This window comes from Pelophylax lessonae, assembly GCF_965119305.1.
Source record: "Pelophylax lessonae genome assembly, chromosome: 12".
NCBI classification, from domain to species: domain Eukaryota; kingdom Metazoa; phylum Chordata; class Amphibia; order Anura; family Ranidae; genus Pelophylax; species Pelophylax lessonae.
The window spans coordinates 174,076,194-174,088,307 of NC_138779.1; the positions used below are offsets into that span (position 1 = coordinate 174,076,194).

At 45.1% G+C, this 12,114-nt stretch overlaps 1 protein-coding gene across 2 annotated transcripts in view; it reads right to left on the reverse strand.

Moving 5' to 3' along the window:
- The window catches only part of AP2A1 (adaptor related protein complex 2 subunit alpha 1), a 136,069-nt gene that overhangs the window by 69,661 nt on the left and 54,294 nt on the right, over positions 1-12,114 (reverse strand). For both annotated transcript variants that reach the window (XM_082273796.1, XM_082273795.1), the window contains exons 6-7: positions 11,482-11,583; positions 4,376-4,484 (exon numbers count right to left, since the gene is read on the reverse strand). In XM_082273796.1, the coding sequence (XP_082129922.1) occupies positions 4,376-4,484; positions 11,482-11,583 (211 nt within the window). The remainder of the gene's footprint in view (positions 1-4,375; positions 4,485-11,481; positions 11,584-12,114) is intronic.

The window sequence follows — 12,114 nt, forward strand, 5'->3', positions numbered from 1 at the left end:
TGCCTTCCGTCGGATAGTGCATCCGACGGACTGACGTCACTCCAGCTGACTGCTCAGATCAGCTGGTCTGGCGGTGACGACACTGACATGGGCAGTTTGTCGGATGCACTATCCAACGGTAGATAGAGAGCGGAGGAGGGGAGAGAATCTATTACATCGGATTACACTGCAGTGTATTCTTATGTGAGAAATGGTGGGAATATTGTGTTCTCTATCAGACAATATTCCCGCCATTTCTCACATAAGAATACACTGCACTGTAGTCCAATCCATCCCGATAGATGTGCAGAGAGCGAGGCAGAATCTGACAATAGATTCTCTCCCCTCCTCCGCTCTCTATCTACCATCGGATAGTGCATCCGACAAACTACGCATGTCAGTGACGTAGATCGGGACGATACTTCCCGCAGCCTTCAGTCGAAGAGTGCATCCGACGGACTGCGCATGCGCAATAATGACGTCAACCCCAGCTGAGCGGAGCAGTCAGCTGGAGTGACGTCATCTACTGCGCATGCGCAGTCCGTCAGATGCACTATCCGACGAGGCATTATTCTACACTACAGAGGCACCCTAGCTAACAAGTAAACAGTGCGCTGCATAGGAACACTGAAGACCGTGTTAAAATATATATGTTGTGTTGTGATGGGCGATATTACCGTAGGGGAGTTGGTAAGATGACACTAAGAAGCAACTACATACACTAAGGGCAGCAAAGTACAATTGGAGGTTTGCAAAAAAAAAAAAATTATGATAAAAAAAATGATAAAAAAAAGTACAAAAAAAATAAGAAGCTAGAGAGAAGTTATGTAGGTGTACACACAACTATTTTCCTGCACATATTGAGACATGGATGACCGCAATATGATGTGGAGTACTTACGATTTGTGGTGGATGTAATATCGATTGCATCATACCTTAAGGGTCCTGTGTTGAATGAATGATTAGTATAAAGGGACAAAGAATAACCGTATAGGACAGATCATTTTAGCAAGTTGGAATTATGGACCCTATTGGGTGATGGTACTATGATCTAGTGTGATGGGAACCGACTACACTATAGGATAGTGTGTACAGGAATTTCTTTGTTTAGACCCCCGGGCGATAGGATATCTAAAGAAAAAATCCAAAAGTTTTCCGTTTCGCTTAAAGCGTTCTGCTACGGGGAGGGTGCGAGGTATGGCTTCTAGGATCCAAACAAATAGACCGTCAGATGATTGACATTCAGTGAAGTGTCGAGGGACGCCGTGTTTGTCGGACCCTTCTTCCACAAGCCTGTGGTGCTGACCAAACCTCTCTCTCAATGTGCGTATGGTGCGTCCCCCAAATAGTAACCCACATGGGCACGTGAGGCAGTAAACTAGAAATTCAGTTGAACAGTTGAAGTCAGGGAGGGTATATGTTTTGCCTTTGTGGATAAAGTCTCTGTCCATGTCGGACGTGTTTGCCGGTAAGGCATTTCAACATCCCGAATTGGTACATCCCTCTAAGAGCAAAGAAGGTCAGGGATTGATTGCGATGGGGACCTTTATTTTGAAATTTACTAGGGGTGATTTTTCTCTTGATGTTCTTTTCTTGTCTATACAAGACTTTTGGTTTGTCCTTTAGGGAGGTCTTAAAATGTTGGTCCTGAAATAGGATGGGCCAATGTTTTTTAAAATTGTGTTCTATTTGTCTGAATAGGTCATGAAACCTGGTGGTGACACCGAAGGGTAGTGGGCCCACATTCGTGGTGCGGATGGTCTGAGTATTATTCTGTACCCAATGCGGGTAGTGACAACTCCGGTATTGAAGATAGGAATTTTCTGCTGTGGGTCTGGTTTAATTGCAAGTGTAGATGTTATCTGCCATCATGACATAACTCTATATCCAAGGCCAATTTGTCAGGATCACACACAAAAGGTTAAAGACAGACCCATGAGGTTGGTTGTGCAGTGTTATACGAAATTGTGGACTGAAGAGGCAGTTCTGACCCAAATGATGACAATGTCATCGCTGTTATCTACCATAGTAGATAATCTGTTCTGTGAAGGGGTTGTTATGCCAGACGAAGTTATGTTCCCATAGGCCCATGGTCAGGTTGGCATAAGTGGGTGCAAAGTTGGCTCCCATTACTGTCCCATAGGTCTGCAGGTAGTAATCTCTATCAAACTCAAAGTTGTCAATCAGGCAGAACTCTGTGGCCTTCAAAGATAAAGTTGGCCTGCCGGAGATTGAGGAGGGGGGTCCTCTGCAAGAAAATGTTCAACTGCTCTTAGCCTGATTTCATGGGGTATTGAGGTGTAAAGTGAGCAAACTTCCAATGAGAGCCAGACATATGTAGGGTCCCAAGTGTAGTTCAGGGATCCTCAAACTACGGCCCTCCAGCTGTTGCAGAACTACACATCCCATGAGGCATTGTAAAACTCTGACATTAACAGACAAGACTAGGCATGATGGGAATTGTAGTTCCTGAACAACTAGAGGGCCATAGTTTGAAGACCCCTGGTGTAGTTCTTTAGCATGTCCAGGAGGTAAATGCTATCCCCGATGTAGGATGGAAGAGGTTGTGCTAGGGGTTGTAATAAGTGATCTATATAGATGGAAAAGTAACTGGCGACACTCTCCATTGCTGCGACTATGGGGCATCGTGGGGGATGGATGGGATCTTTATGTAAATTTAAAACTAAAGGTCCCCATCGCACTTAATCCCTGACCGTCTTTGCTTTTAGAGGGATGTACCAATGCCATTGAAATGTCTTACCTGCAAATAAGACCGACATGGACAGAAAGACTCCACAAAGGCAAAACCTTTACCCTCCCCGACTTCAACGGAATTTCTGGTTTACTGCTGCCTCATGTGCCCATATGGGTTTCTATATGTGGGACGCACCATACACGCATTAAGAAAGCGGTTCAGTGAGCACCGCAGGCTTGTGGAAGAAGAGTCAGAGAAACACAGTGTCCCTCGACACTTCACTAAATGTCATGACCAATCATCTGAAGGTCTATTTGTTTGGATCCTGGAACCCATGCCTCACAGCCTCCCCATAGCAGAATGCTTCAAGCATCTCTGCAAAAGGGAACACACTATATAATACTACCATCTCCTCCAATAGAATCCATAATTCCAACTTGTAAAATTATCTGTCGTATACTGTTAGTCTTTGTCCCTATGCATGCTTTATACTAGCCATTCATTCAATACAGGCCTGATGCAATCGATATTACATCCACCACAAATAGTAAGTACTCCACATCATACAGCAGTCATGTCTCAATATGTACAGGAATATTAGTTGTGTGTACACCTACAAAACTTATCTAGCTTTTTATTTTTAATCATACTATTTTATTTTCAACCCTCCAATTGTACTTTGCCACCCTTAGTGTGTGTACTTACTTCTTAGTGTCATCTTAACTCCGCTATGGTAATACCGCCCATCACAACACGACATATATATTTTAACATTGTCCAAGTGTTTCCCATGCAGCGCACTGTTTACTTGTTAGCTAGGGTGGCTCCTTAAGATGGGTTTATGTCTGGATGTGGTCTCCTGAGACCCAGCATACATATACCATTCCCAAGATGGCCCCTAGAATGGCCTGAAGGAGCACGCATGCTTCGAACACGAAGCCGCCTCCTCTGCTCCAGACCCAGAAGCCACGTCACCTTGCAAGCTCCCAGCAATCTCCATACAGACACTAAGCAGCCAGTGCAGGACACCACTTGCATCAGCCGCCGGATACAATAGAGACGCACTTACAGCCGGAACTTCCTTGGGCATACAGAGCGGGACGGTCGTGTCTTATAAGCACTGTTTTACTTTCCCTTGTGGGTATCTGTTTTTACCTTTATTCAACTGCATCCACACTACTGCACTTAGAGGCACTGTGTTTTTCTCCTCTTGTATTCCTGCAGAGATCTCTTCTAGCTCTTATACACTGGCTATCTCCACTGCTGCTGAGGACTACATAGCTGTTCCAAGCTGGTGATTTAAAGTAACTAAGCCACTGAGTCAGCATGCTGGTCAGGCTAAAAGATTTTTGTATAGGAAAGATAGCAATGGTAACTTTTCTTTTGAAAATACTCTTGGCCTGGCAAGCATGCTGACTTAGTCGCTGCCTTAAGAATGGGTTTCCTTTAACGTGAACCCTTGTTCGCTTATAAGAAAACATGTATGTTTCAATACTCTGCAGAGATCCTTTAAGAGCCACAAAGCCTGGGATGCACTAATATGCAAGGACCTTTGCCTGGCCCTGTCAGCACATTTGGCGATGCAAGTGCCTCCAGTACAAGTTTTGTTTAGGTTTATTACTTTTAAATTGAACAACGATTCCCTTTAAACTCCACAGACAACAACCATACAACTGTTAATGGTCAAGAAAAGGACTTTACCTGGAGGAGGATAACACTGGAGAAGGCGCAACAGCTTTACAGAGAGCCAGGGAGCAGGGACAAAATAATATGTATAATCCTGCAGATCAGTGGAGGCTGAAGATACAATCTGTCAAAATGGGGCATAGATATTAGATAATGGTACTAGGATTACTTCCTCATATTATTCCAAGCAGATTTAAGAAACAAAATATAATAAAAGCACAGCAACAGGCTGTGTGCCCTTTGGTTCAAAAATACACAAGTTTCCAAATGGCTCAGTATGTTCACAAGGCAGCATTCTTGCTAGGCTGCCTTTATAGGCTGTAAATATTCATGTTTATTGAAAATGTTCCAGTAACTTATAACCCCCCCTTTAAGGAAACACGTATAAACTGTGCAAACTGTCCATATTGGAGAACAGTCCTTTGAAATTGATCCCAATGTGTTATCTCTAATGAGCTGTGTGTCAAAAGCTTTTGTTCACATCAGAACTGCCTCTCACCCTACAAGTCGGTCAAAACATCTCAAAGCACGTTGATGCAGCTTAGATGGGAGTCAACTGCAGGTAAATGCTAAATGATCTGACACGTGTCTCAAAGTGATATCAATTACAAATGCAATGCCACTGAAAACACACTGTATTCATCCAACACAAGTCTAAAAACAGCCTCTAAATCGGTCTACGTAAAATGTTTTACAACTGCTTCTGTTCTCCAGTCAACCCATCTTTTCTGATATTGCGCAACGACCAGTGAAAAATAGTTTAAAGGAATTTAAAGCAGAGTTCCAATTGTTTTTGTGTTTATTAAATTTCAGCAGCTACAAAAAGTGTAGCTGCTGACTCTAACTACTTGCCGACCGCACGCCGCAGATGTACGGCGGCAGTCTGGCTCTCCCAGGCAAAGTCCCGTTCATGTACGGCGCTCGCCTGGGAGGAGCTAGGGGGCGATCGTCAGCGGGGAAGCTAGTGCGTGTGACAGGTGACTTCGATGGCCGCCGGCCACTCGCGATCTCCCGCCGCTGACAGAGAAGGACGGACTGCTGATGTAAGTAAACACAGCCATCCGTACTTCTCCCTGAAGTTTTCACAGATGTCATGTGATCCTGCTATATAGGATCACATGTCTCTGTGATGACTTCACAAGCGATGCCCCCCACAGTTAGAATCACGCCCCTAGGGTCACATTTAACCCCTTGATCACCCATACTGTTAGCCCCTTACCTGCCAGTGTCATTTTTACAGTAACAGTGCATATTTTTAGTACTGATTACTGTAGTAATGTCACTTGTACCCCCAAAAGTGTCAAAAATGTCAGTTAGGGGTCCGATCTGTCCGCCGCAATGACTCAGTCCCGCACAAAAAAAAAAAAAAAAAAAAATCAATCACAGATCGCCGCCATTACTAGTAAAAAGAAAAACAATAAAAATGACATAAATCTTTCCTGTAGTTAGTAAACACAATAACTTTTGCGCAAACCAATCAAAATACACATATTGCAATTTTTTTACCTAAAATATGTAGCAGAAAACAAATTGGCCTAAAATGTTAAAGGATTTGGATTTTTACTTTTTTTTTGAGAATTTCATAAAAAAAATGTGCAAAAATATATATGTCGCGCTTTGTTTATAGCGCAAAAAATAAAAAAATCGCACAGGTGATCAAATACCACCAAAAGAAAGCTCTGTTTGTGGGGGGGAAAAAAAAGGACATCAATTTTATTTGGGTACAGTGTCGCACGACCGTGTAATTGTCGGTTAAAGTCAAGCAGTGCCGAATCACAAAAAAGGGCCTGGTCATTGAGCAGCCAAATCCTTTGGTCTGAAAGTGGTTAAACACGCTCACCTGTCCCAGGATCCAGAGATGTGGCTGTCTGATCCCTTAGATCTCTTCCTCTCCTCTCCCCAGCATTACAAGTGTGGGCACCCGGCTGTGACAGCTTGCGGCTTCACAGCCAGGTCAAGCCGTGCTGCACATCCTCAATGGTCAGGCAATCTTCTGGGACCTGTGACATGTCCTAGAAAATTGCAGGGAGAGGGAGAGGAGAACTCCTACACAGATTGCCTAGGCTATCGACAAAACTAGGTATCCACTCCCCATCACTGAAAAAAAAAAATGCAGCAAATGTGGCATAGGAGGGGAGTGCTTAAAGCAGAATTCCCCTTTTGGGTGGAGCTCCGCTTTAACCACTCCTGGACCGGAAGATTAATGACCAGGCCCATTTTTACGTTTCGGCACTGCGTCATTTTAACGGACAATGGCACGCTAATGCGACGCTGTACCCAAATAAAATGAATGTCCTTTTTTCCCCACAAATAGAGCTCTCGTTTGGTTGTATTTGATCACCTTTGCGATTTTTATTTTTTGCACTATAAACAAAAAAAGTGACAACTCTGAAAAAACACAATATTTTTCATTTGCTGCTATACAACATTCCCGATAAAAAAATAAAAATAAAAAAAACTAATTTTCTTCATCATTTAAGGCCAATTTATATTCTGCTACATATTTTTGGTAAAAAAAATCCCAATAAGCGTATAATTGGTTTGCGCAAACGTTATCGCATCTAAAAACTAGGGGGAAGATTTGTCATTTTTTATTTTTACTAGTAATGGCGGCGATCAGCGATTTTTTGCGGGACTGCGACATTGCGGCGGACAGATGGGACCCCTGACATTTTTGACACTTTTGGGGGGACCAATGACATTACTACAGTAACCAGTGCTAAAAATATGCACTGTTCCTGTAATAATGACACTGGCAAGGAAGGGGGTAACCCAGGGGCGATCAAAGGGTTAAATGTGAGCATAACTGTGAGGGGGATGGGCTTGTGAAATCAGTACAGAGACCTGTGTTCCTAAATAGGAGTAACACAGGAGCTCTGCATTAAATCCTGACAGGACAACAGTCTGCAGTGTTTACAACAGCAGACCATTGTTCTCTCTTCACGGAGAGCGTTTGCGGGTACCCGGCAATCACGTGTGCCCGGCGGCAATCAGCTGCTGGCCTGGTGGATCAATTTCCCCGCTGGCGAGTAGATGTGCGCATCCGGGATCACTCCCGCGAACCGCCGTACAGGTACGGCGACTGGTGGGAACCTGCCGCCATATAACTGCAGCGGCTGGTCGGCAACTGGTTGCGCCCCGCTGCTGGTGGTCATTTGGAGGAATAGTGCCCCATTGTTGGCATAAGTAGCAGGAATGATGTCCCATTGTTGGAGTGCACCAAGGTCCAGACAAAAGCAAGAACTAAAGAAAGGAGACGAAAGCACCTAGTGCATTACCCTTGAACACCTAAAAATGTATTGAAGGCCAAAAACACTCACAAAACATGAAGACTAAAATCGCTTAAGACAAATCCAGGGGTCAGTATGCCTGATATGGTAAGAGAAGGGATCCCAATAGGATGTGATGCCAGCCAGCATCTATTAAAGATGATTGTATGGCAATTCATGGATGGCTGGTGATCACTATAGAGTAGACGTTCCCGTGTTTATGTTGTTGGTCCACATGGGTGCCATATGGCCCCGCCTAGTGCACATGCTTAAAGGGGAGGGATTAATGCTGCCATTTTCAGTATAAATTTGAGCCTTAAGGATGATGGTTTAGCTCTGAGCAAGAGAGCATGCCTCCAGAAACGCGTTAGCGGTTCTAACACAGGGACATGTTCTTTCCACGAGGTGGATTTGTCTTCAAGTTATCTGTAGGAGTACATTTTTGGCATTCAATACATTTTTAGAATGCGTTCAAGAGTAATGCACTAGGTCCTTTCTTTTGGGTTTTCAGTCTTTGGAGCTTCCCCATCTAAGTAAAGCAACACACCTACTATACCCGATAGAGTGAGCACTTGGGGCATTTAGCTGTCCAGACAAAAGCAAGCAATGGGCTGCATCCGGTTTCAGGACCAGTTTGGAGACCACTGCCCCAGCTTCCTAATTTAATGTTTTCTAAGAATATCTAAATGGTTCACATTCATTGCCTAGCCACAGATTTACATTCAAGTAGAAGACAAAAATGGGATTTTTGACTTACCGTAAAAATCTATTTCTCTGATGTTCATTGACGGACACAGCTCCTGTCATTCTTAACCAATGGATTATACTGCATACGACAGGAGCAGGACACTAGGCATAAAAAAAATTCTGGCAACACCTATGAGCAGTCCCAGTGGGTATACTCCCTCTTTCTGCTATAGTCACTTTGTTTTGTTAAAAGCAGTGTCAGGAGAATTATAACTCCACAGGGGGTGGGTGCTGTGTCCGTCAATGAACATCAGAGAAATGGATTTTACGGTAAGTCAAAAATCCCATTTTCTCTTTCGTTGATTGACGTACACAGCTCCTGTCATTTTTGATCACTGGGATGTCCCAAAGCAGTGTGTAACATGAGGGGTGGTAAACAGCAAAAAATTCCCAAGGCTATAAAAACAGTAGCCAACCAGGCGACAGGGGCTCAACCAAAACAGCTAGGGCCCACCTGAAAAAAAAACAACACACCCTCAAAAAGGATCAGGTCCTCTTAACAGCAGCCTGCAAAACCTTGCAGCCAAAAGGAATCATCCATAGATGCCAACACATCCACTTTATAAAATCTTGTAATAGTGTGCACCGATGACAAGGTGGGCCGCCTTGCAAACCTGCGTCACTGATGCCGGATGACGGAAGGCCCAGAAGACAAGCGCCCTAGTAGAGAGCGCCTTGACAGGGAAAGGAGGAACCTGACCCCTGATGGAAAAGGCTTGAACCACCGTCTGTCTGATCCACCTGGAAATGGTCGCAGAGGAACCGGACAACACTTTGCGAGGTCCATCCGTGACCACAAATAGTGAGTCTGACTTCCTAAAAGACTCCGTAGCTGCCAGGTACACCCTAACTGCCTGGACCACATCCAAGGCATGCAAGGCAATTTCCTTTGGATGTTTAGGCCTGGGACACAGAGAACGCAACACGTCTTCATTCACATGAAAGTGAGAGACTACCTTAGGAAGGAATGACGGACAGGGGCGAAGCACCACCTTATCCTTGTGAATCACCAAATAAGGTGAGCGACAGGATAACGCCGTCAGTTCTGACACCCTGCGCGCAGAAGTGATAGCGACCAAAAAGGTCACCTTCTGGGACAGCGTAAGCAGAGGAATCTCCCCAATATTTTTAAAGGGAGGCTTCTGTAGAGCTGAAAGCACCAAATTACGATCCCAAGGTGGCAACGTAGCCCGCACTGGAGGAACCAAATGTTGGACACCCTGAAGAAAGGTACATACCGGGGAGTGTGTGGCCAAAGGTCGTTGGAAAAAAAACGCCAAGGCCGAGACCTGGTCCTTGATGGTACCCAACGCCAAATGCGGTTTAACCCCCGTTGAAGGAAGGAGCGAGGATGAACCCCAAGAGACTCACACCACGCACCACGTACAATGGTAGATCTTCCTAGAGGTAGATTACCTAGCTTTAACAACGTAGGAATCACCGACTCAGACAAACCTCTATCCATCAGCACCTGGCGTTCAACAGCCAAGCCGTCAAAGCCAGCAACTGTAAAGCAGGATGGAAGATCGGTCCTTGGGACAGCAAATCCTCCCTGGGAGGTACGCACTAGATTAGCATACCAGGCCCAGCGAGGCCAGTCCGGTGCCACTAAGATTACCGGAATTCCTTGCGCCTCGATCCTGCGAAGGAGTCTGGGCAGAAGCTTCAGATCAGACGAAACTGACCCCACAGGGCCCCCAGCGTGCCTGTGGCCTCTGCCAGAAGATCCCTTGACCGAGCCACAAACTTCTGTACCTTTGCGTTGAGCGGAGATGCCAACAGGTCCACCTCGGGGGTGCTCCACCAGAGACACAGCTGATGAAACACCCCTGGGTGAAGGGACCACTCCCCTTGGTCCAACGCCTGCCGCCTGAGGTAATCCGCCTGCCAGTTTTCCACCTCTGGAATGTGTACGGCGGAGAGAGCTGAAACAAACCATTTTGCCCACCTTAGAATGCTGGCTACCTCCAAAGCCGCCAGGGCACTTCTGGTGCCCCCTTGGTAAATGACATAAGCCACGGCCGTGGCATTGTCCGATTGAATGTGCACTGGGCATCCCTAAAGACGATCAGTCCAATGATCCAGACACAGTCTGATCGCTCAGAGTTCCAGGACATTGATCGGTAGTCTGGACTCTTCCAGCGTCCAGATCCCCTGAGCACAATGCTTTCCGATGATGTCTCCCCAGCCGGACAATACAAGGGGAGGAAGGATTTTCCCAGCTGATTTGCCGGAGAGCGAAGCCACCATATCCGGGACTTTTGTCCTCCGACTCAGCCGTATTAGATTGTCCAAAGACTGCGGAGTCTTGTTCCATTTGATTAGAATCTCCCTTTACAGGGACCTCTACTGTGTTATTTTTGGAAACTGAGAAGGTTACAACCTCTGTCAGGTTTTCATTACTGCTTCCTTCTGTCCCAATGACCACTGTTTCCCCCCCAGCATTTTTTGTCCTGGGGGTCAAAAAGACAGAATGTGAAGGGAAAAAGCACTACACTGGGTTTTCCAGTATGACTTGGCACCCGCCCACACTGCCAAAAGTACCAATACCTGGTTTCATGATCATGGTATCACTGTCCTTGATTGGCCCGCAAACCCATTCGCCTGACCTAAACCCATAGAGAATCTGTGGGGTATTGTCAAGAGGAAGATGAGAGACACCAGACCGAACAATGCAGATGAGCTGAAGGCCACTATTCAAAAGAAACCTGAGATTCCATAACACCTCAGCATTGCCATAGCTGATCGCCTCCATGCCACGCCACATTGATGCAGTAATTCATGCAAAAGAAGCCCTGACCAAGTATTGCGTGCACACTATACTGTACATGTACATACTTTAGTAAGCCAACATTTCTGTATTCAAAATCCTTTTTATTGGTCTTCTGTAATATTCAAATTTTCTGTGTGTAAAGAATCTATATAAAATATAGGAGTTTCACTTTTTGAAATAAATTACTGAAATAAATACATTTATTGATATTCTAATTTTAGGAGATGCACCTGTGTATAAACATGCTACTTTCATTAGTAAATATCTGCACGCTGAAGTGTTTTTTTTCTTAGTGGACTCCCTAACAAAAAACACAGGAACGAAAAACTTACTCGACTGAGTCTGGAAACTGCCAGAGACACGCATGTCTTGAAGTCATCCGGATTCTTTCTGCAGAGGCAAGTAATGAGGCTGACAGCTGCAGTCACAACTCCCTGTATCAATGACAGAAAACAAAAAGTAGCTGTAGGACGTAAAAACAAAAACTCAAAACCAGAATACTAATCAAAAATAAAAGATACAAATGAACAGCTAGTTAAAGATAAAATATAAAAAACAGTTTTCTGCAACATTCAATGTCAGTCTAGAGATTTCACCCACAGTATTTACTTCTGCTGCTAGATTTGCCCTAAAGATGGGTACAAACGGCCGGATCAGCAAGGACTCTGGCTGAATTCTGATCTGTGTGTAGGCCCCCCAGTCCAGCAGAAGCTGATCAGTCTTGCTGGAAAACCTGCTCTCTATCAGCCGCTGAGGAGTCCCTGCTGTCAGAAAACAACAGCATGGGGGGGGGGGGGGGGGGGGATTCCTACATTCACCTCACAATTCCGGATGCAGGAATCTTTTTTTTCCCTTCAGCCTGCTGGTTGATTGGTGGGGGGGGGGGGGGGGGGGACTCAATGGGATTGATTTATAAAAAGTGAATAGTGCAAAAGCTGGTGCAAGTGTGCATAGTAGCCTATTAG